The 24563-nt window shown below is 39.2% G+C and overlaps 4 protein-coding genes across 4 annotated transcripts; all 4 read left to right on the top strand.

The window, feature by feature from the left end:
* Window positions 1-1967: 1967 nt before the first annotated feature.
* LOC144525852 (trace amine-associated receptor 13c-like) lies at window positions 1968-4169 on the top strand. The gene is made up of 3 exons (XM_078262916.1): window positions 1968-1984; window positions 3027-3206; window positions 3356-4169. Exons 2-3 carry the CDS (start codon window positions 3031-3033, stop codon window positions 4167-4169), a joined length of 990 nt encoding a protein of 329 aa, XP_078119042.1. The 5' UTR covers window positions 1968-1984; window positions 3027-3030.
* A 3402-nt stretch (window positions 4170-7571) lies between these two features.
* LOC144525851 (trace amine-associated receptor 4-like) lies at window positions 7572-8703 on the top strand. Its single transcript, XM_078262915.1, has 2 exons — window positions 7572-7762; window positions 7893-8703. Exons 1-2 carry the CDS (start codon window positions 7590-7592, stop codon window positions 8701-8703), a joined length of 984 nt encoding a protein of 327 aa, XP_078119041.1. The 5' UTR covers window positions 7572-7589.
* Window positions 8704-12034: 3331 nt separating this feature from the next.
* LOC144525850 (trace amine-associated receptor 13c-like) lies at window positions 12035-13233 on the top strand. Its single transcript, XM_078262914.1, has 2 exons — window positions 12035-12290; window positions 12420-13233. Exons 1-2 carry the CDS (start codon window positions 12118-12120, stop codon window positions 13231-13233), a joined length of 987 nt encoding a protein of 328 aa, XP_078119040.1. The 5' UTR covers window positions 12035-12117.
* An 8145-nt stretch (window positions 13234-21378) lies between these two features.
* Window positions 21379-22577, top strand: LOC144525849 (trace amine-associated receptor 4-like). The gene is made up of 2 exons (XM_078262913.1): window positions 21379-21655; window positions 21767-22577. Exons 1-2 carry the CDS (start codon window positions 21480-21482, stop codon window positions 22575-22577), a joined length of 987 nt encoding a protein of 328 aa, XP_078119039.1. The 5' UTR covers window positions 21379-21479.
* The last annotated feature ends 1986 nt before the right edge of the window (window positions 22578-24563 follow it).

The raw sequence follows: 24563 nt of genomic DNA, 5'->3' as shown, positions 1-24563 counted from the left end.
TCATATAAAATTAAAAAAAATCAATTTCAATAAGTCATGAGTATTAATCATTGCTATTTACTAACAAATGTTCAGAAAGGTTTCTGCATGTTATTTTTACCTTGTTAACTGAGTAATCTTGCTTGGTGCAGTACCCCCACCTGGACCCTAGTTTCTGACAGTGGACATTGTATACAAACCAAACAAAAGCTGACATTATATCACTTTCCATTAATAGCGGGTTACTATTTTTTGGTTTAAGTCTGGCCTGTGAACAAGTGGGCTCTTTTTGCAATACATTTAATTGAGGGGCAATTTTTGCTGGCATGTGCCTTTTTATTTTACATTGTGTTGTTGTTTGTTGTTGTTTTTATTTTTTTGCCAAAGTAGTTTGAACTACTTTCTCTAAGTAGCTTTAGTTAACCAAACTAGATTTCTCCTGAGTATAACTAACACTATGTATTACACTTTCTTTTTACTTTCTCTGATGTATTACCAATGTACTATCAACACAAAAATTGTGATAATTTATTGATTTCAATTTTTGTTAATTTTGTTTTTCTTAAACTGATAAATAGACAAAACTGTTGATAATAAATTAAACTATTAATCATGAAATCTTGTGATTTGCTTTTGTAAAGTGTAAATATATTTTTGTTAAATAAGCGATGAAAAGAAATGTGTTTAAATATAAGCGTTATGTGAATTTCCTCTTCAGATATTATTAAGATGCTTAAATTCTTTATTTCCCATTTTTTCAACCCAAGGTCAGATTATGGTTTATGGGACACTTTATGGGATGTGTAGGCTTATTATCATATATCATCATGAATAAAGTCACTCCAAGTAAAACATTTGAGTGATTGCATTGATTATGATATCGGTATTTACTGAGTTAGTTTGTTGGTGGTTTTTGTCTATAACAAGTCCTAGTTTAATAACAATAACAAAGAAATGCCTCTCCGGGAACCATCACGTTATCATTGTGGAGTGGTTTGCGTTCCTATGTACCTGAGTGCTGTGTGATCTGGAGCCTGGTGCTCCTGGTAGGGTCTCCCATGGCAAAGTGGTCTCAGGCGAGGGGCCGGACTAAGAATGTTTCAAAAAGACCTTATGAATAAACGAGGAAGAGGAGTAATGACCCTGCTTGGAAGAAGCCTGGGGCCCCTGTCTGGAGCCAGGTCCAGATGGAAGGCTCGTCAGTGAGCACCTGATGGCCGAGTTTGCCAGGGAGCATGGCCGGGCACAGCCCAAAGTGGCACCCTCCTCTCCATCCAATTGGCCTACCACCTATGGAAAGAACCGCTGGGGTTGGGTGTGCTGCCACACATGTGGGAGAAGGACCCAGAACTTTTGCGGGAGGTGGAGCACAATCATTTAGATCTGGTGGGGCTTACATCTACACACAGTCTCAGATCTGGAACCGTACTCCTGAACAGGGGTTGAACTCTATTCTTCTGAGGAGTTTCCAAGGGTGTGAGAGGTGCCAGGTGCCATCCAAGCAGTGTACCAACCTGATCTCACAGAATTCCATGAAATGAACCCGGCCCCTTAACTCAACATCTCTGGCAGTTTCACGGAACCGCAAAAAATTCCATGAAGGGCCCAGGCAAGAATTCTGTGAAATGAACACGGCCCCTTAAGTTAAGGAAAAGGTTGTGGGTGTGCTTACGTTTCCATGACACTCGGGACAACAACGGGACAGTTGGGTTTAGGAAAAGAAGAACGGGATGGTTGGGTTTAGGAAAACAATAAACGGTTGGGTTTAGGAAAACAATAACGGGACGCGGGACAACAACGGGACGGTTGCGTTTAGGAAAAGAAGAACGGGGCGGTTACGGTTGGGTTTAGGAAACGTGACACGCGGGACACGATCCCCGGTCTCCTGAGTGAACGTCCTGTCGTCTGACCCATCCACCACCCCAACCAACTTAGAGAACTTAGGGCTTTCATACTACTCGCTACCGTAGTCGCTCCTAATGCTACATCTGTCATCTTCTCATTGAATTTACATTGGCATTGTTTTCCATGGTGGCCACACGGAATTTTCACACATTCCCTGCCACCACCACATAATGCGGTGTTAACAGTTCGTGATCATTTCACAGAATTCTGTGAGACCAGTCTGTGTGTACAGTAAGGATGGGACACTGTTGACCTCAACTGAGAAGGTAATTGGGTGGGGGAAAGAGCACTTTGAAGTACTCATAAATCAAACAAACGCACCCTCTGTGGTAGAGGCAGAGCTGGAGGTTAAAGGATCTTGATCAATTTCCCTGGTGGAAGTCACTGAGGTAGTCAAACCACACCAGAGCGGCAAAGCCCCCAGGATTGATAAAGTCCGTCCAGAAATGCTGAAAGCTTTGAGTGTGAAGGGGTGTCTTGACACACGCCTCTTCAACATTGTGTGGAAGTCTGGGACAGTGCCCAAAGAGTGGCAGACCGGGTGATGATTTCCACAATTACCACCCCAGTCAGCCTCCTTATGAGGAACTTGTCGCTCTTACACCTTATCAATTTACTTTGTGCTTTATTCCTGTAATTACTATGGACATTAGAGAGCGCCACCACTAGAAATACTAATTAGAGTTGCAATTTCTGCTTGAACAAACAACCCATAGGAGCGTTTTTTGGGAGAGGACAGTCTCTTATTTTGTGTTTTGACCATTGTGAACTGTGTTACACTCTATCTTGTTTACCATGCTTTGTGGGTCTAAATTTTTGCCGTGTCATGTCCAAGGTCCCCCCACCCCTCTAATGTTAGGGTTCCCACACTTGCCAAATTCCACTTTATTCCTAGTATATGACTGCAGTCGGAGAAGTGATTCAAGTCCCATAGGAATACTGGGTTCAGCAGAGTGATGAAGATTGAAATTAAGAGCATGACTTCAAGGAGTGAGGGTGGGATGAAATATGTCATTCTCAGCTGAAAAGGACTACAATGCAGCAGAAGACAGGGGAGGGAGGGCATCTACAAATTGACTGTATTAAAGAGAACTTTGCTCAGAGAGTCGACAGAGCTGCTCTCCTCACTCTCTATTTCTGTCCTTGATGATGGAGATCCTGGAAGAAGTTGAACTCTGCTTCCCTAAACTCCTCAATGCCTCCTGCAAGAAGCAAATGCGTACTCACTTTGAGTTCATACTGTCTTACGTTACACTTTCCTCCATAACTGTGATCACCACAACTCTCAACCTGCTGGTCATCATCTCTATCGCCCACTTCAAGTATGGGAGACTTAGTGCATGGAATTGAAAATAATATTGTTAATATTGTTGTTAATGTTATAGATGTTAGAGTTTGGTGGAAGATAGTGTCATTTTATTTGTGTCCTATAGATATAACGAATCACAGTGTTGCTGGTTTTGCTTTACAGGCAGCTCCAAACCCCCACCAACCTCCTCCTTCTCTCTCTGGCTGTTTCAGATTTCTTCGTGGGCCTCCTCATTTTCTTTCAAATTATGCTCATAGACGGCTGCTGGTTCCTTGGTGACCTCATGTGTACTCTGTACTATGTTTTGGACTATACTATTACTTCTGCATCAGTAGGAAGCATGGTGCTTATATCTATTGACCGCTATGTGGCTATTTGTGATCCTCTGCATTACTCCACTAAAGTCACAGAAAAAAGAGTTCAAGTCTGTGTTTGTCTGTGTTGGATATGTTCTGTAATCTTTCAAATTCTGGTGCTAAGTGATAACTTAAAACAACCAGGCAGGTATAACTCCTGCTCTGGAGAGTGTGTGGTTGTCAATAACTACATTGCTGGACTTGTTGATCTGGTTGTATCCTTTATTGGTCCTGTCACTGTCATCATAGTTCTGTATATGAAAGTGTTTGTAGTGGCTGTGTCTCAGGCTCGTGCCATGCGCTCTCATATTGCAGCTGTCACACTTCAGGGTTCAGTGAAAATAACTGCTAAGAAATCTGAAATGAAAGCAGCCAGGACTCTCGGTGTTGTTGTAGTTGTGTTTCTAATATGTTTTTCCCCATATTACTGTGTTGCTCTTCCAGGCGATAACTTGCTCAATGCTTCATCCGATGCATTTGTATTGTGTCTTTTCTATTTTAACTCCTGTCTAAATCCTCTGATTTATGCCTTTTTCTACCCCTGGTTCAGAAAATGTCTTAAACTTGTAGTAACGCTTCAGATACTGCAGCCTGGCTCCAGTGAGATTAACATACTATAGAGAGAGAGAGAGATTGTGGACTTAAAATACTTTTCTAGGAAAACAACAATGTACTTGTACATGCTAATCTTTACATTAATTGCACAAACTATATGTCACATAAACCTGTGGAACTAGTGAGCATTAAAAGACATATCTGCTGCCAAATCTACTCTCTGCTGTATATTGTTAGTTTAACAAACAAAAATGTTAATATATAACATATATATATATATATATATATATATATATATATATATATATATATATATTTTAACACATTAACATTTTTGGTATTCAAGCCAGAAGTCATCATAACCATGCAACATTGTCTGTCATGCCATGTCATGTCATCTTTATAATTTATTTAGGGAAGGAGAAAATGACAGCATGCTGGTGCTTCTCAGGGGCTTCTTCAGTCAAATGTAGTAATAAGTTATATGCAGTGGTGGGGAGTAGGGAAATAGCCTGCATGTCATTACTGTAAACTAGTAGTTAACTATACATTTTGCAGTAGCTTGCTGGTAATTCAACTACTTTCATATTTGCATAGTGGCAAGTAGTTAAATTACTTTTTTTGCCATTATTTGTGCAGGTAACCACTGAAAAAACTATTAACTATTTTTGGACCATAAAAGGAAATAAACAATTTTTTTATTTGTATGTTTCCTCTGCTTCTCTGCTGGAATTTAACCCTCATTTGATGGCAGAGATAGGCAGTATTTCAATTAAATACATTTAAAATACACATTATGTAATTTTTATTTTGCCGGACAGAAAAAAAGATGTAATTTATAAAAAGAAAACTACTTTACGAGCTTGTATTTGTGTATTTGAAAAACATTGTTTAATGTAATTTCATTTTAGATTTTTATCCCCAGATTATCCCCACAATCTGTACAACAATTATCTTAATCACAGTCTTCGACTAAAAGTGAATCACGTGAATCATATTCTGTCCTATTGTGAACTATTATATTTCACTTGCGTTCCCCTGAACTGCAGTGTTAAGAGATAAACAAAGGAGAATTATTTTGTCTTGAGGTTGTTCTAAAATCTAAAATGAGAGCATGGGTGCTTCTCTTCCGCTTCTACTATTTTGCACTTTATCAGACTTTGCTGTAATTACTGTTTTGTTTCTTTCGTTCAATTGGTTGCTTGTAAAGTTGGAGAAATGTACTTACTCCACTGCACTTATGTATTGATCTTGAAAAAGGCATCTGCTAAATGTTTAGTTTTATTATCATCTAAATGAACTAGTGCATCGCCGTGGCCTTACTGTTCAGTTCCCCCAGTTGCATTTTATTTGGCTGTTCACTCTGTCAGTCAGTGGCCGCATTTACTGAAAGAAACCACCCAGCATGCAGCTCTAAATTTTCAGCCTCCAATATATCCTGATTAGCCACTTCACGTCCATGATGTGGAAAACAAGCAGAGCTCATCTTTTCAATGTAAGGGGGTTAAGGTCAACCCCATATTGAGGCTAGTGAATGCCTAAAATGTGATAATATCAGTTTGTAAAGAAGTATGTTTATATTTTTCAATGACAAATTACATGTATTTTAATTAAATAGCTTACATTTTGTGCGCCTGGTTAGATCACCGGATAAAGCGCGCCCCCGTTCATAGAGGTTCACTCCTCGACGCAGCGGCCGTGGGTTCAATTCCGACCTGCGGCCCTTTGCAACAAGTCATTCCTCCTCTCTCTCCCCTGTCATGTCTTCAGCTGCCCTATAAAAATAAAAGCCTAAAATGACCAAAAGATTATCTTTAAAAAAAAAATAGCCTACATTTTCTCATAACTTTGTATTTTATTATGATATATTTGATGAGCAAGTATTTGTAATTTGTAACAAGATAAGTTTTGATGTATTTGTGCCTTTTTCTGGTCTCAGGGGTATTCCACGAAGCTGTAAAACTAATCTTGAGTATATTAGGAGTCAAACAAAAGCTACAATAGCGTTTACTCCGGTGGAAGAGATGCTTCTGGAAAACCATCCGCAACCTAAGGAGGGGAACCATCCAAGATGTGTACAGTAATGATATGACGCTGTTGAACTCAACTGAGAAGGTAATTAGGCGGTGGATGAAGCACTTTGAAGAACTCCTGAATCCAACAATGCCTCCTGTATACCTCTATGGTAAAGACAGTAGAATAGAGGCTGAGCTAGAGGCTCATGGGGGGTTGTCGTCAATTTCCCTAGTGGAAGTCACTGTGGTGGTCAAATCACTCCACAGTGGCAAAGCCCTGGGGATTGATAAGGTCCATCCAGAAATGCTGAAAGCTTTGGGGCTGTCTTGGATGATGCCTCTTCAACATTGCGTGGAAGTCTGGGACAGGGCAGACCGGGTGGTGGTTCCCCTGTTCAAAAAGAGGGGCCAAAGAACCAGTTACAGGGGTATCACACTTCTCAACCGCTCTCGTAAAGTCTACTCCAAGTTGCTGGAAAGGAGGGTTCAGATAGTCAAACCTTAGCTTGAAGAGGAACAATGCAGAATTCATCCTGGTGATGGAACAACTGACAAGTTCTTCACTCTTACAGGATACTAAAGGATCCTGGAGAAAGCCAGGGAGTATGCTCATCCGGTGTACATTTGTTATGTGAAACTGGTGTTTTTTTAATCGTTTTTAACTGCTCTTTAATGTTTTATGTTAAGCACTTTAAATTGCCCTGTTGATGAACTGTGCTATACAAATAAAGCTGTCTTGCCTTAATTGCATTTTCCTTTCTCATCTTGCAATTAATTCAAATTTTGTTTTTAATTTCAAGAGGTCCACATGCACACATTTTTTCAAGATTATATTTTGGCCTTTATTTTTGACAGGACAGCTGAAGATATGAAAGCTGAGAGAGAGGGGGAATGACATGCAGCAAAGGGCTGCAGGTCAGAGTTGAACCCAAGACCGCTGGGTCGAGGAGTAAACCTCTCTATATGGGAGCCCTCTCTACCAACTGAGCTATCTGGGTGTCCCATGCACACATTCTTGATTGAGAAGCACGAGCATGCAACGGGCCTTAATGGCTAATTAGGGCTAATCATCTGTGTTTGGAAGTTTCTGAAAATTTGCTGCTGACTTCATGATTTTTTTTTTTTGCATTGTTTGTGTATATAAGGGGATTTTAATCTGTATACATGGACTGACTTTGGAAACCACTAGATATGTCCATTCATCAATAACCCTGTATTTCATTTAACTATATGACTGCAGTCACACAAATGATTCCAGTCCCACAGGAAATCCTGTGTGCAGCAGAGGGTAGTAAATCAAAATGGAGAGGATGACTGCAAGAGGTGAAGGTGGGATGAAAGATGTCATTCTCAGCTACAGAGGAATAAAATGCAGCAGAGGACAGGGGAGGGAGGGCAGCTATAAATTGGCTGTATTACAGAGAGCTTTGCTCAGAGAGTCGGCAGAACTACTCTTCTCTCTCTGTGACGATGGAGATCCTGGAAGAAGTTGAACTCTGCTTCCCACAACTCCTCAATGCATCCTGCAAGAAGCCAATGCGTACTCACTTTGAGATCATACTGTCTTACATTATACTGTCCTCCATCACTCTGCTCACCACAACTCTCAACCTGCTAATCATCATCTCCATCTCCCACTTCAAGTATGGGAGACTTACTGCATGGAATTGAAAACAAAATGTTTTACTTGTTTGGTGGAAGACAGTCTCATGTTATTTTCTGTGTCCTCTAAATATATTGAATCACAAATTTGTTGCTGGTCTTCCTCTCCAGGCAGCTCCACAGCCCCACCAACCTCCTCCTCCTCTCTCTGGCTGTCTCAGATTTCTTCGTGGGCCTCCTCATGTTCTTTCAAATTATACTCATAGATGGCTGCTGGTTCCTCAGTGACCTCATGTGTACTCTGTATTATCTTTTGGACTACATCATTACTTCTGCTTCAGTGGGAAGCATGGTGCTTATATCTATTGACCGCTATGTGGCTATTTGTGATCCTCTGCATTACTCCACTAAAGTCACAGAAAAAAGAGTTAAAGTCTGTGTTTGTCTGTGTTGGATATGTTCTGTAATCTTTCAAATTCTGGTGCTAAGTGATAACTTGAAACAACCAGGCAGGTATAACTCCTGCTCTGGAGAGTGTGTGGTTGTCAGTGACTACATCGCAGGACTTGTTGATCTGGTGGTATCCTTTATCGGTCCTGTCACTGTCATCATAGTTCTGTATATGAGAGTGTTTGTAGTGGCTGTGTCTCAGGCTCGTGCCATGCGCTCTCATATTGCAGCTGTCACACTTCAGGGTTCAGTGAAAGTAACTGCTAAGAAATCTGAAATGAAAGCAGCCAGGACTCTCGGTGTTGTTGTAGTTGTGTTTCTAATATGTCTCTGCCCATATTACTCTGTTGCTCTTACTGATAACTTGCTCAATCCTGTATCTGCTGCATTTGTAATATGTCTGTATTATTTTAACTCCTGTCTAAATCCTCTGATTTATGCCCTTTTCTACCCTTGGTTCAGAAAATGTCTTAAACTTGTTGTAACCCTTCAGATACTGCAGCCTGGCTCCAGTGAGAGCAACATACTATAGAGAGAAGGAATCAAATTACTTTTGCTATGAAAAGAAAGATATACTTGTCCATATTGCGAGGACCTAAAAAAACGTAGGTCTGCGTAAAGTGAAATCATGCTACTCTTTGCATTTATTGCATGGACTGTATGTGACATAAACCTGTGGAACTAGTGAGCATTCAAAGGCAATCTCCCTTATGCTGTATATTGTTAGTTTCACATCTAGAATATGTACCTGCATATGTTACAGCATGGAATTTACGTCAAGGTTCTAGACATTTAAGCAAGCAGTACTCATAACCATGATCATGCACCTTCATCATTTATTTAGGGAAGGAGAAAATGACACAGCATGCTGGTGCATCTCACGGGCCTCTTCAGTCAAATGCACTGCATGTAAAAAGTTATATGCAGTGCTGGGGAGTAGAGAACTAGACTGTGATTACTGTAAACTAGTAGTTTAACTACATTTTGCAGTAGCTTGCTGGCACTGTAAATACTTTCATATTTGCATAGTGAATCAAGTAGTTATATTAGTTGTTTGCAAGTATTTGTGCAGTAAACTACTGAAACTACAGTAATGTTTTGGGGTGATAAAAGGAAAGACATCATTTGTATTTTTTTATTTTTCAATTCCTTCTCTAGTGTCATTGAACCCCTTCTACCACAGTGAAGGTGTGCCCAGGCAATGCATTCATCAGGCATCCACTTTTTTTAGGACAGGTTTAGGTCTCACACTTGTATTTATCGCTCTTGAAATAGGCATCTGACAAATGCCCAGTCTTATTGTCATCTGAAAGAACTAGTGCATCAACAAGGCAAAACTCTTCAGGTCCTTCAGTTGCATTTCAAATTGCTGTTTACTCATTGATGTGGGGAATTAGCAGAGCTCTACTTTTCAGTGTAGGGGGGGTTAAGGTCAAATCCATATTGAGGCTACTAAATGTATAAAATGTGATAATATAGTATAGAATGATAGTATAGAATGTATTTTTGTATTTTAAAATGACAAATTAACTCTTAACTTTAATAAATTAGCCCACATTTACTCATAGCAGTATTTAATATTTTACTTATGATGTATTTTTGCCCTTCTCTGGTCTCATGGGTTTTCCAGAAAGCTGTAAAACTAAACTTAAATATACTAGGTTTTGATAAAGAGTTGAAAATTAGCAGTATCTATAAATCTGTGCAACACATCAGTTTCATGTTTTGATTGGAGCTATGTTAACTTATATATTTTCTATCAAATGAAATTCAAATTAGTCATATGATTATTACTATTCATAAACACATATTTAGTGAGGTTGCTGCATACTATTTTGCTAACTGAGTAATCATGCTTGGTGCAATACCTCCACTTGGACTCTAGTGTCTGAGTGATGAACACTGTATACAAAACCAAATCGTTCTTGCACTTTGCAATGAATAGTTGGGTATTTGTTTTTTTGGTTTGTGTCTGACCTGTGAACAAGCGGCCACTTTGTGCTACAAACTCAATTGAGTGGCATTTTCTGCTAGCATGTGTCTTTTTTATTTTGTTTTAGATTACTAGTTTGATATACATTTTCTAAGTAGCTTCAAGTAACCAAACTAGATTTCTGTGTGTATATGTATATATATATATATATATATATATATATATATATATATATATATATATATATACATATATATATGTATATATATATATGTATATATATGTATATATATATATGTATATATATATATATATATATATATATATATATATATATATATATCAAATATAATCTTTACGTAAAATTAGTGGTAGGGCAACAAAACAGATTCAGCAATACATTCTGAGACTTTCTCTGATGAATAACTAATGTACTAATAATAATACTAAAATGTTGATAATTCATTGATCATTGCCACGGAGATTTTTAGTTTTTCTTATACTCATACATACACAAAACTGTAAATAAAACTGCTAATCATGAAATCTTGTGATCTGTGTTTTAAAGATGCAAACTACTTTTTTGGTAAATAATAGAGATGGAAATAAATTGCAATATGTTTAAATGTGAATACAGTATTGTGTGTATTTCATATGTTATTAATCTGATTAATCTGTTGATTTGCAATTGTTTTCAGCACAATGTCCAATTATGTTTTACAGGACACTTTATGGGAAGTGTAAGCTTATTGTCCTGTATCATCATGATTAAAGTCACTCTAAGTCAAACATTATTGGGTACTATGAGATATAAATAAGCCTTGCTTAACAGTGTTATCCTTAAAGGGGTGATAGAATGATTATGTAGGATATTTCACACTGTTCCTTAAGGTCTCCTAATAGGGTATGTAACATTGATTGGGCTTATATTACAGTTTATATTACAGCTTATATTACAGCTACCCTAAACTGTAGTTTACAAAGCTACAGCTTAGGGTAGCTACAGCTAAAGCTACAGCTGTAGCTTTGTAAGCTGTAGCTTTGTTTCAATTTAATGCATTTTTGTGAATGTGAGGGGTTTCATTAGCTGCTAGTGTCCATTCAATGCTATGGGTAAAGATCACAGCTAGCTGCAGGCCCTGGAGCTCCGTCAGGGCCTCGGCATTTGGTAGTCCAGGAACCCAGAAATGGTGACTTTGCACGGGTATGGAGCGCCGTGGGCTTCCTGTCATGACGGAGATCTATCTAGCTCACAGCAAGCCAGGGTCTATGAAGGAGGACACGCCGGGTGGCGAGGCAGCACCGGCCGTTGTCACGTTAGCCTGCTGAGCTCCTGCTGAACTGCGGTGAAAACAGTTCTCACCGGCGCGATGCCTTCACATGCTCCAGTCCACATAGATAGCAGTTTAGTCTAAGATGAGCTAAGAGCTAATACATCCATGAAGATGTGAGCCATGTGGGGATACGCGCATCAGTGGAGATGATAGAGCCAGGGAGGCAGCGGCTAGCTTACCTGGCTAACACGGTCAACAGTGCTAACACAGCTATTGGGATGTGTCACCAATGTGACACAAACACCCTACTAGCCACTGAGGCAGAAAGTGAAATAACCTTAGTCGCCACAGACACTCAGATCCTATTACTTGACAAAGCAGCAAATATGAGCGCTTTCATCAGTGGGTCATATGCTAAATCACCATTGGTTTGACTCCTTCTTTGATAGGAACTTAACAGACATTTAACTAGATGAAAATCTTACAGAAAACAACTTTAACTGACTTTGGAAACCACTCAATATGTCCATTTATCCAAAACCGTTATGCCATTTTACTATATGACAGCAGTAGAGAACTGATTCAAGTCCCACAGGAATCCCCTGTGCAGTAGAGGGTAGTAGAGCAAAATGAAGAGGATGACTGCAGCAGGGGAGGGAGGGCAGCTATAAATTGGCTGTAATACAGAGAGCTTTTGTCAGAGAGTTGACAGAGATACTCTTCTCTCTCTCTCTCTTTGATGATGGAGATCCTGGAAGAAGTTGAACTCTGCTTCCCACTCCTCAATTCCTCCTGCAAGAAGCCAATGCGTACTCCCTTTGAGTTCATACTGTCTTACATTATACTGTCCTCCATCACTCTGCTCACCACAACTCTCAACCTGCTAATCATCATCTCCATCTCCCACTTCAAGTATGGTGCATGTAATTGAAAACAAAATTTTATAGATGTCAGAGTTTGGTGGAAGATTTCATGTTATTTCTTGTGTCCTATATATACAGTATATTGAATCATAGTTTTGTTGCTGGTCTTTTTCTCCAGGCAGCTCTACACCCCCTCCAACCTCCTCCTCCTCTCTCTGGCTGTCTCAGATTTCTTCGTGGGCCTCCTCATGGTCTTTCAAATTATACTCATAGACGGCTGCTGGTTTCTTGGTGACCTCATGTGTACTCTGTATTATCTTTTGGACTATACCATTACTTCAGCATCAATAGGAACCATGGTGCTCATATCTATTGACCGCTATGTGGCTATTTGTGATCCTCTGCATTACTCCACTAAAGTCACACAAAAAAGAGTTCAAGTCTGTGTTTTTCTGTGTTGGTTTTTTTCCATAATTTTTCAAATTCTGATTCTGAAGGACAACTTGAAACAACCAGGCAGGTATAACTCCTGTTCTGGAGAGTGTGTGGTTGTCAGTGACTACATTGCAGGACTTGTTGATCTGGTTGTATCCTTTATCGGTCCTGTCACTGTCATCATAGTTCTGTATATGAAAGTGTTTGTAGTGGCTGTGTCTCAGGCTCGTGCCATGCGCTCTCATATTGCAGCTGTCACACTTCAGGGTTCAGTGAAAGTAACTGCTAAGAAATCTGAAATGAAAGCAGCCAGGACTCTCGGTGTTGTTGTAGTTGTGTTTCTAATATGTCTCTGCCCATATTTCTGTGTTGCTTATACAGGCGATAACTTGCTCAATGCTTCATCCGATGCCTTTGTAATGTGTCTTTTCTATTTTAACTCCTGTTTAAACCCTCTGATCTATGCTCTTTTTTACCCCTGGTTCAGAAAATGTCTTAAACTTGTTATAACGCTTCAGATACTGCAGCCTGGCTCCAGTGAGACCAACATACTATAGAGTGAGAGAGAGGCTGGAGTGACTAAAACTACTTTTGCTATGGAAACATAAACATAAACATCCATATTGCAATGCCTTAAATAATGTTGGTCTGCGTAAAGTGAAAACATGCTAGTCTTTGCATTTATTGCATGCACCGTTATCATTTATTTAGGTAAGGAGAAAAGGACACAGCATGCTGATGCTTCTCAGGGGCCTCTTCAGTCAAATGCACAATAATGTTATAAGTTATATGCAGTGCTGGGGAGTAGGGAACTAGCCTACATGTAATTACTGTATACTAGTAGTTTATGTACATTTTGCAGCAGATTGCTGGTACTTCACTACATTCACACTTGCATAGTGATTCAGGTAATTAAATAACTTTTTGGGTGGCATAAAAGGAAAGGAATGATTTTTTATTTTTATCTTTCAATTGCTTCTCCACTGTAATGCAACTCATTTTGTCATGCCCAGGCAATACATTTATAAGGCAGCCACTTTTGTTTAGGACAGGTTAAGGTCTCACACTTATAGTTATCACTCTTGAAAAAGCATCTGAAAAATGCCCAGTCTTGTAGTCATCTGAAATAACTAGTACATCGCTGTGGCCTAACTGTTCAGTTCTTCCAGTTGCATTTCAAATGGCTGTTCACTCAGTCAGTCAATGGTCATATTAATGTCAAACCCATATTGAAGCTACTAAATGCCTAAAATGTGACAATATCAGTTTCGTATATAATGTATTTTCATATACAAATTACTTGAATTTAATTAAATAGCCAACATTTCTCATAGCAGTATTTTTTTTTTACATTTGATGAGCAAGTATTTGTAATTTGTAACAACATAAGCTATAAAACTAAACTTAAATATATTAGGTGTCAGAAAAGTAATTATTAGAATTAGCTAGAAACTCTGTGCAGAACATCTGTTTAATGCTCTATAATGGAACTATGTTAAATTGCATCGTCCTCATCAAATAAAATAAAATTCAGTTTGAATAAGTCATGAGTATTAATCATTGCTATTTACTAACAAATGTTCAGAGAGGTTTCTGCATGTTATTTTTACCTTGTTAACTGAGTAATCTTGCTTGGTGCAGTACCCCCACCTGGACCCTAGTTTCTGACAGTGGACATTGTATACAAACCAAACAAAAGCTGACATTATATCACTTTCCATTAATAGTGGGTTACTATTTTTTGGTTTAAGTCTGGCCTGTGAACAAGTGGGCTCTTTTTGCAATACATTTAATTGAGGGGCAATTTTTGCTGGCATATGCCTTTTAATTTTACTTTGTGTTGTTGTTTGTTGCTGTTTTTATTTTTTTGCCAAAGTAGTTTGAACTACTTTTTCTAAGTAGCTTTAGTTAACCAAACTAGATTTCTCCTGAGTATAACTAACACTATGTATTACACTTTCTTTTTACTTTCTCTGATGTATTACCAATGTACTATCAACACAAAAATTGTGATAATTTATTGATTTCAATATTGTCTTATTGTCACAGATAATTTTGTTTTTCTCATACTGATAAATACAGAAAACTGTTGATAATAAATTAAACTATTAATCGTGAAATCTTGTGATTTGCTTTTGTAAAATGTAAATATATATTTTCTTAAATAATAGAGATGAAAACAAATGTGTGTTTAAATATAAGTACAGCGTTGTGTGGATTTCCTCTTCAGATATTATTAATCTGCTTAAAGCTCCATTGTGTAATTGGTCTTTCACAAATATGTGCTCATTCATGTGTAATTACTTCCACCAACTAATCAAAGTATTCTCGTACGCATATAATCTGCCATTCACAATTGTACAGAATACATACCAGCGACTCACTGAAATGCTGGCCGCCATGTTGCGCCTCCATCTTTAAAATATATTAGCCAACGGGGGACATATCTCCACCTCTCGCGCTTTTCACTCAGTGGCACTGACTGTGACGAATGCCAGGGAGGAAGGGGTAGAAGATTACTTGCTACTGCTGGCAGATTTGAAAGCCTGTTGAAGATGGGGGATCACACCTATTCTCGAGGACATGTAATGGAGTCGCCAAGGAAGTTAAAAAGAGAATTAAAATGACAACGCGACAGGCAAAGCAACAGACCAAAGTTAATATTGGAGTGGCTTTTCCAAGATGGAAAGAGATCATAAGGAGCAAGGATTTTAAAAGGGACACCGAAGTTGCCTGCTTTCTTCTCGACAGGTAATTCAGCCAATTGTTGCTTGGCTAACTATAGCATGGTTGTGCATAACGCTAGAACAACGTCTATGATACTTTTTTGTCTACCTTGTAACATAAACGTAATCATATGTCGTCGTGATTTCCCTGGCAGACAACTCACGTAATGGTACCAAAATAACATAAAACTATTATTACACTGGAAGGAACACTCACGGACGAAGTCGTCGCTAATTTCGGGTTTGGCAACCGTAGGAGTTACAACGCACTCGTAATAGGGGGGAGGGGCTAAAAAGTAATATTCAGTTGGTTGTCATATGAAATTTCACCGCTAGATGGGTGAAATTCTTACACAATGTAGCTTTAAATTCTTTATTTCCCATCTTTTCAACCCGGTCAGATTATGGTTTATGGGACACTTTATGGGAATTGTAAGCTTATTATGAGGGGCCGTCAGGAACATTATTCAGAATTACCTCTCACAAACACATGTGAAATGCTCTTACATAGACTACTGAAAAACTCTCACATAAACAACTGGAAGATTACTTGCTCGCACACACTACTGAAACGCTCTCACACATTTGTTATTTATTTATTTTATTTTACCTTTATTTAACCAGGAAGAGACTCATTGAGATTAAACATCTCTTTTTCAAGAGTCTCCTGGCCAAGACAGGCAGCAGTACAACCACACATACAGTACATGCAAACACAAAATACGCAAAAACACCAAAAAACATAAAACAACTGACACACCAAATCTTTCAAAGTCAACCACAATCCTAAACACATCAGGCAAAACATCTGCAGCCAGATGTGGCTGCCTCCAAGTCAATCAACATCCTCTTAAAAGCGACCAATGAGACCAGCTCAGTAAGTTTCATGGATTTCTGTAACTTGTTCCAGGCAGAGGGAGCAGCAAACTTAAAGGCCTTTTTTCCCAGCTCAGTTCTAACCTTTGGAACAGACAGAAGGAAAAGATCCTGGGAACGAAGATTGTAAGTCCCGGTACTATTTACACTGATATAGGTCAGAAGGTAAGATGGAAGGAGACCTAAAATAGCCTTGTATATGAAGGTATGCCAATGTTGAAGTCTCCGTGTTGATAGAGAAGGCCATCCAACACTTTCATACAGTTCACAATGGTGAGTGAGGGCTTTCATACCAGTGATGAACCTCAGAGCTCCATGTTTTACAGTGTCCAGTGCATGTAAACTTTGAGATGAAGCATTCATGTATAAAACATCACCAAAGTCAAGTACAGACATAAAAGTGGCAGCGACCAGCCTCTTTCTAGATTCGAACGAAAGGCAGGATTTGATTCCGAAATAAAATCCTAGTTTAAGTTTTAATCTTTTTGCTAGCTGCTGAATATGAAGGGTAAAAGAAAGAGATTCATCAATTAAAATACCAAGATATCTGTACTTAGAAACACATTCAATTTCCGTACCCTGGGAAGTGAGGATTGAAGGGAGATTTGATTTAGATTTCGAATTTGAAAAAAGCATGACTTTAGTTTTAAATCATAAAGATTCTGTTGAAGTGTGTTAAAAGCAAGTTGTAACTGGGAGAGGGCCTGGTCTGCACTGGGTGCAGAGCAATACAGTACAGTGTCATCAGCATAAAAATGAAATTTTACATTAGACACGTTATGATCAATGTTATTGATATAGATGATGAATAGCAGTGGCCCCAAGACTGACCCCCGAGGCACGCCTTTTGTTATTTTGAGATAGCAAGAAGTGCTGCCCTCCGCCTGCACACACTGAATTCTGTCTGTAAGGTAGTTAACAAACCAGCCGACAGTTTTTTTCACAAAGCCCAGCCCTATACAGTCTCTGCTGAAGCACTATGTGGTCCACTGTATCAAATGCCTTTGAAAGGTTAATAAAGAGGGCAGCACAATGCTGCTTATTATCCATGGAATCAACAAAGTAATTTAAAACCTTAAGAGCTGCCGACGTTGTACTATGCCCTTTTCTAAAACCAGATTGGAAGTCAGACAACACATTATAACTGTTAAAAAAGTTCTTTAACTGATCACTGACAAGGGATTCAAGAATCTTGACCAGGACAGACAGTTTAGAGATTGGTCTGTAGTTATTTAAGATGGTATTGTCACCACCTTTTAGCAGGGGAGCCACAAAGGCTGATTTCCAGATAGGAGGAATGACATTTGTATTCAAACACAGATTAAAAATATTAGTTAAGGGCACGGCAATACAATTTCCTGCTAGCTTTAACAAGTAGGGATCCAGTTTATCAGGGCCTGCAGATTTTGTTGTATCCAAATGCTTGAGGGCTTTATTTACTTCTGAAACTGTGATAGGACTGAAACTAAAAGACTGACTAGAAGGATCCAGACCAACAGTCTCAACTGTAGAGGAACACTCATGTTGAGGACTGAATGACTCAAATAAAAATCCTGAGGCTATGAAATGTTCACTGAAACAGTTAAGCATTTTGGCACATACAAGTGAAACGCTCTTATATACACTACTGAAAAGCTTTCATACATACAAGTGAAACACTCTTATATACACTACTGAAAAGCTCTCACACATACAAGTGAAATGCTCTTATATACACTACTGAAAAGCTCTCATACATACAAGTGAAGCGCTCTTATATACACTACTGAAAAGCTCTCACACATACAAGTGAAACACTCTTATATACACTACTGAAAAGCTCTCACACATACAAGTGAAACGCTCTTATATACACTACTGAAAAGCTCTCACACATACAAGTGAAACGCTCTTATATACACTACTGAAAAGCTCTCACACATACAAGTGAAACGGCTCTCACACGTACAAGTGAAACACTCTTATATACACTACTGAAAAGCTCTCACACATACAAGTGAAACGCTCTTATATACACTACTGAAAAGCTCTCACACATACAAGTGAAACGCTCTCACACGTACAAGTGAAACACTCTTATAAACGCTACTGAAACGCTCTCACACATACAAGTGAAACGCTCTTATAAACACTACTGAAACGCTCTCACCCGCAACACTGAAACGCTCTCATAAATGCTACTGAAATCCGTTTCAGTATTGCGTGTGAGAGGATTTCAGTTGAACAGGAAGGCGTTTCAGTTGAACAGGAAGGCAAATCGGTAAGGTGACAGTAAGGTGGCTGGGAAAATCACACCGAATTGCCTTCCTGTTCAACTGAAACGCCTTCCTGTTCAGCTGAAATCCTCTCACACGCAATACTGAAACGGTATGGATCCAAAACGAAGAAAAAAAAAGAATAAATCATCAGAGCCAGCCACTCCATAATAATATAATATTCTGAAGTAGCCAAACTTACTGTACCTACACTCCCTCCTGCAACATTGGTCTCCATCTCTGTTGCTTCAGGTAATTCACATTCATACCCACAGCAGGCTTGTTGTTCTGTGTTGGTTAGTTCCATAGATTCGTTAACCATGTCTATCTCTTCATCCTCCTCTTGCTCGTTTTGTTCTTCCTCTTCCTCATATTCCTCACTGTCCTGTCTTTCTCCCTGGTGTGCTGGCTCAGATGTGTCGCTAACATGCTAGCTGAAGCTGCACTTGACTTTAAAAACAAATCAGTCAGTTTGCAGCATTTTTCAACGTCAGCCAACAGTGCTCTCTTATATTTCTCTCTTTTTCTCTGCCTCCCCCTCGATTAATGTTTTTGTCAACAGTATAGCTTCAAACTTCCAATTTTCAACTTCCAACAACCACTCTGAGGCAGACCGTATATATAAAGATGCAGACGGGATCTACTCGATTCTGTCTTGAAATTCCCAGAATGCATTGCTTCATTTTAACTTTTGCAAACAAATATTCAAATAAAAGAAATGCAGGTAGATTTGTTTTATTTCAAACCATGCACATTTACGTTTTTGAACATCTGAATAACTAATTTTGCTACAAAATATTAGAGACTAATGTAAAAGTTCGTGACTGTAGAGGGTAACCATGACTGTGATATCGATAGACTCATGTGGTATATATACTGATCAGATTATGCTATTACAAGGTGTAAAGGATTTTGGCAAATTTGGTTATCGTTTGGCCAAAGAACTTTATTATGAATTATTTATAATTAAGTGGCCGCATGGCTGTGACAATCAAGCGACTCTCTGATTGGCTGGCCGGCCCAAACGGCCCATGAGGGTCCACAGCCCCTCTGGCATCTAATCAAATGCCAGATTACCAGTCCGTCACTGCTTGTATGTGTGAGAGCGTTTCAGTTGTATGTGTGAGAGCGTTTCAGTTGTATGTGTGAGAGCGTTTCACTTGTATGTGTGAGAGCGTTTCAGTTGTATGTGTGAGAGCGTTTCAGTGGTATGTGAGAGAGCATTTCACTTGTAGGTGTGAGAGCATTTCAGTTGTATGTGAGAGAGGATTTCACTTGTATGTGTGAGAACGTTTCAGTTGTATGTGAGAGAGCATTTCACTTGTATGTGTGAGAGCGTTTCACTTGTATGTGTGAGAGTGTTTCAGTTGTATGGGAGAGAGCGTTTCATTTGTATGTGTGGGAGCGTTTCAGTAGTGTGTGCGAGCAAATAATCTTCCAGTTGTTTATGTGAGAGTGTTTCAGTAGTGTATGTAAGAGCATTTCACATGTGTTTGTAAGAGGTAATTCTGAATAATGTCCCTCTCACACATACAAGTGAAACACTCTCACACATTCAAGTGAAACGCTCTCACACATACAAGTGAAATGCGCTTATAAACACTACTGAAACACTCTCACACGCTCTCATAAAGCGTTTCAGTTGTATGTGTGAGAGCGTTTCAGTTGTATGTGTGAGAGCATTTCAGTACAAACAATAACGGGACGCGGGAGAAGAATGGGACGGTCACGATTGGGTTTAGGAAACGTGACACACGGGACACGATCCCCGGTCTCCTGGGTGAAAGTCCTGTTTTTAACCCATCCACCACCCCAACCAACCTCCCTATGCAGATTTCCGGGCTTTCATACTACTCGCTACCGTAGTCGCTCCTAATGCTACGTCATCTTCTCATTGACTTTACATTGGCATTGTTTTCCGTGGTGGCCACACGGACTTTTCACACATTCCGTGCGATCACCACGTAATGCGGTGTTAACAGTTCGTGATCATTTCACGGAATTTTGTGAGATCATTCTGTGTGTACAGTAAGGATGGGACGCTGTTGACCTCAACTGAGAAGGTAATTGGGCAGTAGAAAGAGCACTTTTAAGTACTAATAAATCAAACAAATGCACCTTCTATGGTAGAGGCAGACCTGGAGGCTAATGAAGGATCTTGGTTAATTTCACTGGTGGAAGTCACTGAGGTAGTCAAACCACACCAGAGCGGCAAAGCCCCGAGGATTGATAAGGTCCGTCCAGAAATGCTGAAAGCTTTGAGTGTGAAGGGGTGTCTTGACACACGCCTCTTCAACATTGTGTGGAAGTCTGGGACAGTGCCCAAAGAGTGGCAGACCGGGTGATGATTTCCACAATTACCACCCCAGTCAGCCTCCTTATGAGGAACTTGTCATTCTTACACCTTATCAATTTACTTTGTGCTTTATTCCTGTAATTACTATGGACACTAGAGAGCACCACCACTATAAATACTAATTAGAGTTGCAATTTCCGCTTGAACAAACAACCCATAGGAGCGTATTTTGGGGGAGGACAGTCTCTTATTTTGTGTTTTGACCATTGTGAACTGTGTTACACTCTATCTTGTTTACCATGCTTTGTGGGTGTAAATTTTTGCCGTGTCATGTCCAAGGTCCCCCCACGCCTCTAATGTTAGGATTCCCGCACTTGCCAAATTCCACTTTATTCCCAGTATATGACTGCAGTGGGAGAAGTGATTCCAGTCCCACAGGAATACTGGGTTCAGCAGAGTGATGAAGATTGAAATGAAGAGCATGGCTTCAAGGAGTGAGGGCAGGATGAAATATGTCTTTCTCAGCTGCAAAGGACTACAATGCAGCAGAAGACAGGGGAGGGAGGGCATCTATAAATTGTCTGTATTAAAGAGAGCTTTGCTCAGAGAGTCGACAGAGCTGCTCTCCTCATTCTCTATTTCTGTCCTTGATGATGGAGATCCTGGAAGAAGTTGAACTCTGCTTCCCACAACTCCTCAATTCCTCCTGCAAGAAGCCAATGCGTACTCACTTTGAGATCATACTGTCTTACATTATACTGTCCTCCATCACTCTGCTCACCACAACTCTCAACCTGCTGGTCATCATCTCCATCTCCCACTTCAAGTATGGGAGACTTACTGCATGGAATTGAAAACAAAATGTTATACTTGTTTGGTGGAAGATAGTCTCATGTTACTTTCTGTACTCAAATGTGTTGCTGGTCTTCCTCTCCAGGCAGCTCTACACCCCCACCAACCTCCTCCTCCTCTCTCTGGCTGTCTCAGATTTCTTCGTGGGCCTCCTCATGGTCTTTCAAATTATGCTCATAGACGGTTGCTGGTTCCTCGGTGACCTAATGTGTACTCTGTATTATCTTTTGGACTACATCATTTCTGCTGCTTCAGTGGGAAGCATAGTGCTTATATCTATTGACCGCTATGTGGCTATTTGTGATCCTCTGCATTACTCCACTAAAGTCACAGAAAAAAGAGTTCAAGTCTGTGTCTGTCTGTGTTGGATATGTTCTGTAATCTTTCAAATTCTGGTGCTGAGGGATAACTTCAAACAACCAGGCAGGTATAACTCCTGCTCTGGAGAGTGTGTGGTTGTCAGTGACTACATCGCAGGACTTGTTGATCTGGTGGTATCCTTTATCGGTCCTGTCACTGTCATCATAGTTCTGTATATGAGAGTGTTTGTAGTGGCTGTGTCTCAGGCTCGTGCCATGCACTCTCATATTGCAGCTGTCACACTTCAGGGTTCAGTGAAAGTAACTGCTAAGAAATCTGAAATGAAAGCAGCCAGGACTCTCGGTGTTGTTGTAGTTGTGTTTCTAATATGTCTCTGCCCATATTACTCTGTTGCTCTTACTGATAACTTGCTCAATCCTGTATCTGCTGCATTTGTAATATGTCTGTATTATTTTAACTCCTGTCTAAATCCTCTGATTTATGCCTTTTTCTACCCCTGGTTCAGAAAATGTCTTAAACTTGTTGTAACCCTTCAGATACTGCAGCCTGGCTCCAGTGAGAGCAACATACTATAGAGAGAAGGATTCAAATTACTTTTGCTATGAAAAGAAAAATATACTTGTCCATATTGCAAGGACCTAAAAAAACGTAGGTCTGCGTAAAGTGAAGACTTGCCACTCTTTGCATTTATTGCATGGACTGTATGTGACATAAACCTGTGGAACTAGTGAGCATTAAAAGGCAATCTCCCTTATGCTGTATATTGTTAGTTTCACATCTAGAATATGTACCTGCATATGTTACAGCATGGAATTTACGTCAAGGTTCTAGACATTTAAGCAAGCAGTAGTCATAACCATGATCATGCACCTTCATCAATTATTTAGGGAAGGAGAAAATGACACAGCATGCTGGTGCATCTCACGGGCCTCTTCAGTCAAATGCACTGCATGTAAAAAGTTATATGCAGTGCTGGGGAGTAGAGAACTAGCCTGTGATTACTTTAAGCTAGTAGTTTAACTACATTTTGCAGTAGCTTGCTGGCACTGTAAATACTTTCATATTTGCATAGTGAATCAAGTAGTTATATTAGTTTTTTGCAAGTATTTGTGCAGTAAACTACTGAAACTACACTAATGTTTTGGGGTGATAAAAGGAAAGACATCATTTGTATTTTTTTATTTTTCAATTCCTTCTCTAGTGTCATTGAACCCCTTCTACCACAGCGAAGGTGTGCCCAGGCAATGCATTCATCAGGCATCCACTTTTTTTAGGACAGGTTTAGGTCTCACACTTGTATTTATCGCTCTTGAAATAGGCATCTGACAAATGCCCAGTCTTATTGTCATCTGAAAGAACTAGTGCATCAACAAGGCAAAACTCTTCAGGTCCTTCAGTTGCATTTCAAATTGCTGTTTACTCTGTCCGTCAATTGTTGCTTTGACAGACAGAAACCACCCAGCATGCACCACTGAATTTGCAGCCTACTACCTCCAAGATATCCTGATTGGCCACATAAAATCCATGATGTGGGGAATTAGCAGAGCTCTACTTTTCAAAGTAAATGGGGTTAAGGTCAAATCCATATTGAGGCTTCTAAATGTCTAAAATGTGATAATATAGTATAAAATGATAGTAAAGAATGTATTTTTCTATTTTAAAATGACAAATTACTCATACTTTAATAAATTAGCCCACATTTCCTCATAGCAGTATTTAATATTTTACTTATGATGTATTTTTGCCCTTCTCTGGTCTCATGGGTTTTCCAGAAAGCTGTAAAACTAAACTTAAATATACTAGGTTTTTATAAAGAGTTGAAAAATTAGCATTATCTATAAATCTGTGCAGCACATCAGTTTCATGTTGTGATTGGAGCTATGTTAACTTGCATATTTTCTATCAAATGAAATTCAAATTAGTCATATGATTATTACTATTCATAAACACATGTTTAGTGAGGTTGCTGCATACTATTTTGCTAAATGAGTAATCATGCTTGGTGCAATACCTCCAGAGATGGTAAAAGTACTCACTTCCCGTACTCAAGTAGAAGTACAGATACTTGTGTTAAAAAATACTATGGTAAAAGTAGAAGTACTGATTTAACTTCTTTACTCAAGTAAAAGTAACAAAGTACAGGCTTGGAAATTTACTTAAAATATAAAAGTAAAAGTAGCGTTGCGAATGCCAACGAAAAAAGGCTCTTTATATGCCATTGCCTACATTTTAAATGGATGTCTGCCAATAGGCATAAAACATCACATATATGATTATTGTGACAGAGACTCGGACTCTAGCTTAATAAGATTCTTACTGAGTAGGAAGATATGAATTCAATTGTGATTCTGTGAGAATTCACAGATCCAGTTTCTCTTTTTTAATCTTCCCCTTAACGTTACTGTCGTCTTGTAGTGGTGTGCCAAGTGCAACGTATATTCCCATCCAATTAGAAAAATAAAAACAAAAGTAACGAGCCACTTTTGTAAAACGTAAGGAGTATAAAGTACCAATTTTCGTTTTAAAAATGTAAGAAGTAAAAGTAAAAAGTCGGCACAAAA

This window comes from Sander vitreus, chromosome 11 (genome assembly GCF_031162955.1).
Source record: "Sander vitreus isolate 19-12246 chromosome 11, sanVit1, whole genome shotgun sequence".
Lineage (NCBI taxonomy): Eukaryota > Metazoa > Chordata > Actinopteri > Perciformes > Percidae > Sander > Sander vitreus.
This window is presented reverse-complemented; position numbering and strand designations above follow the sequence as displayed.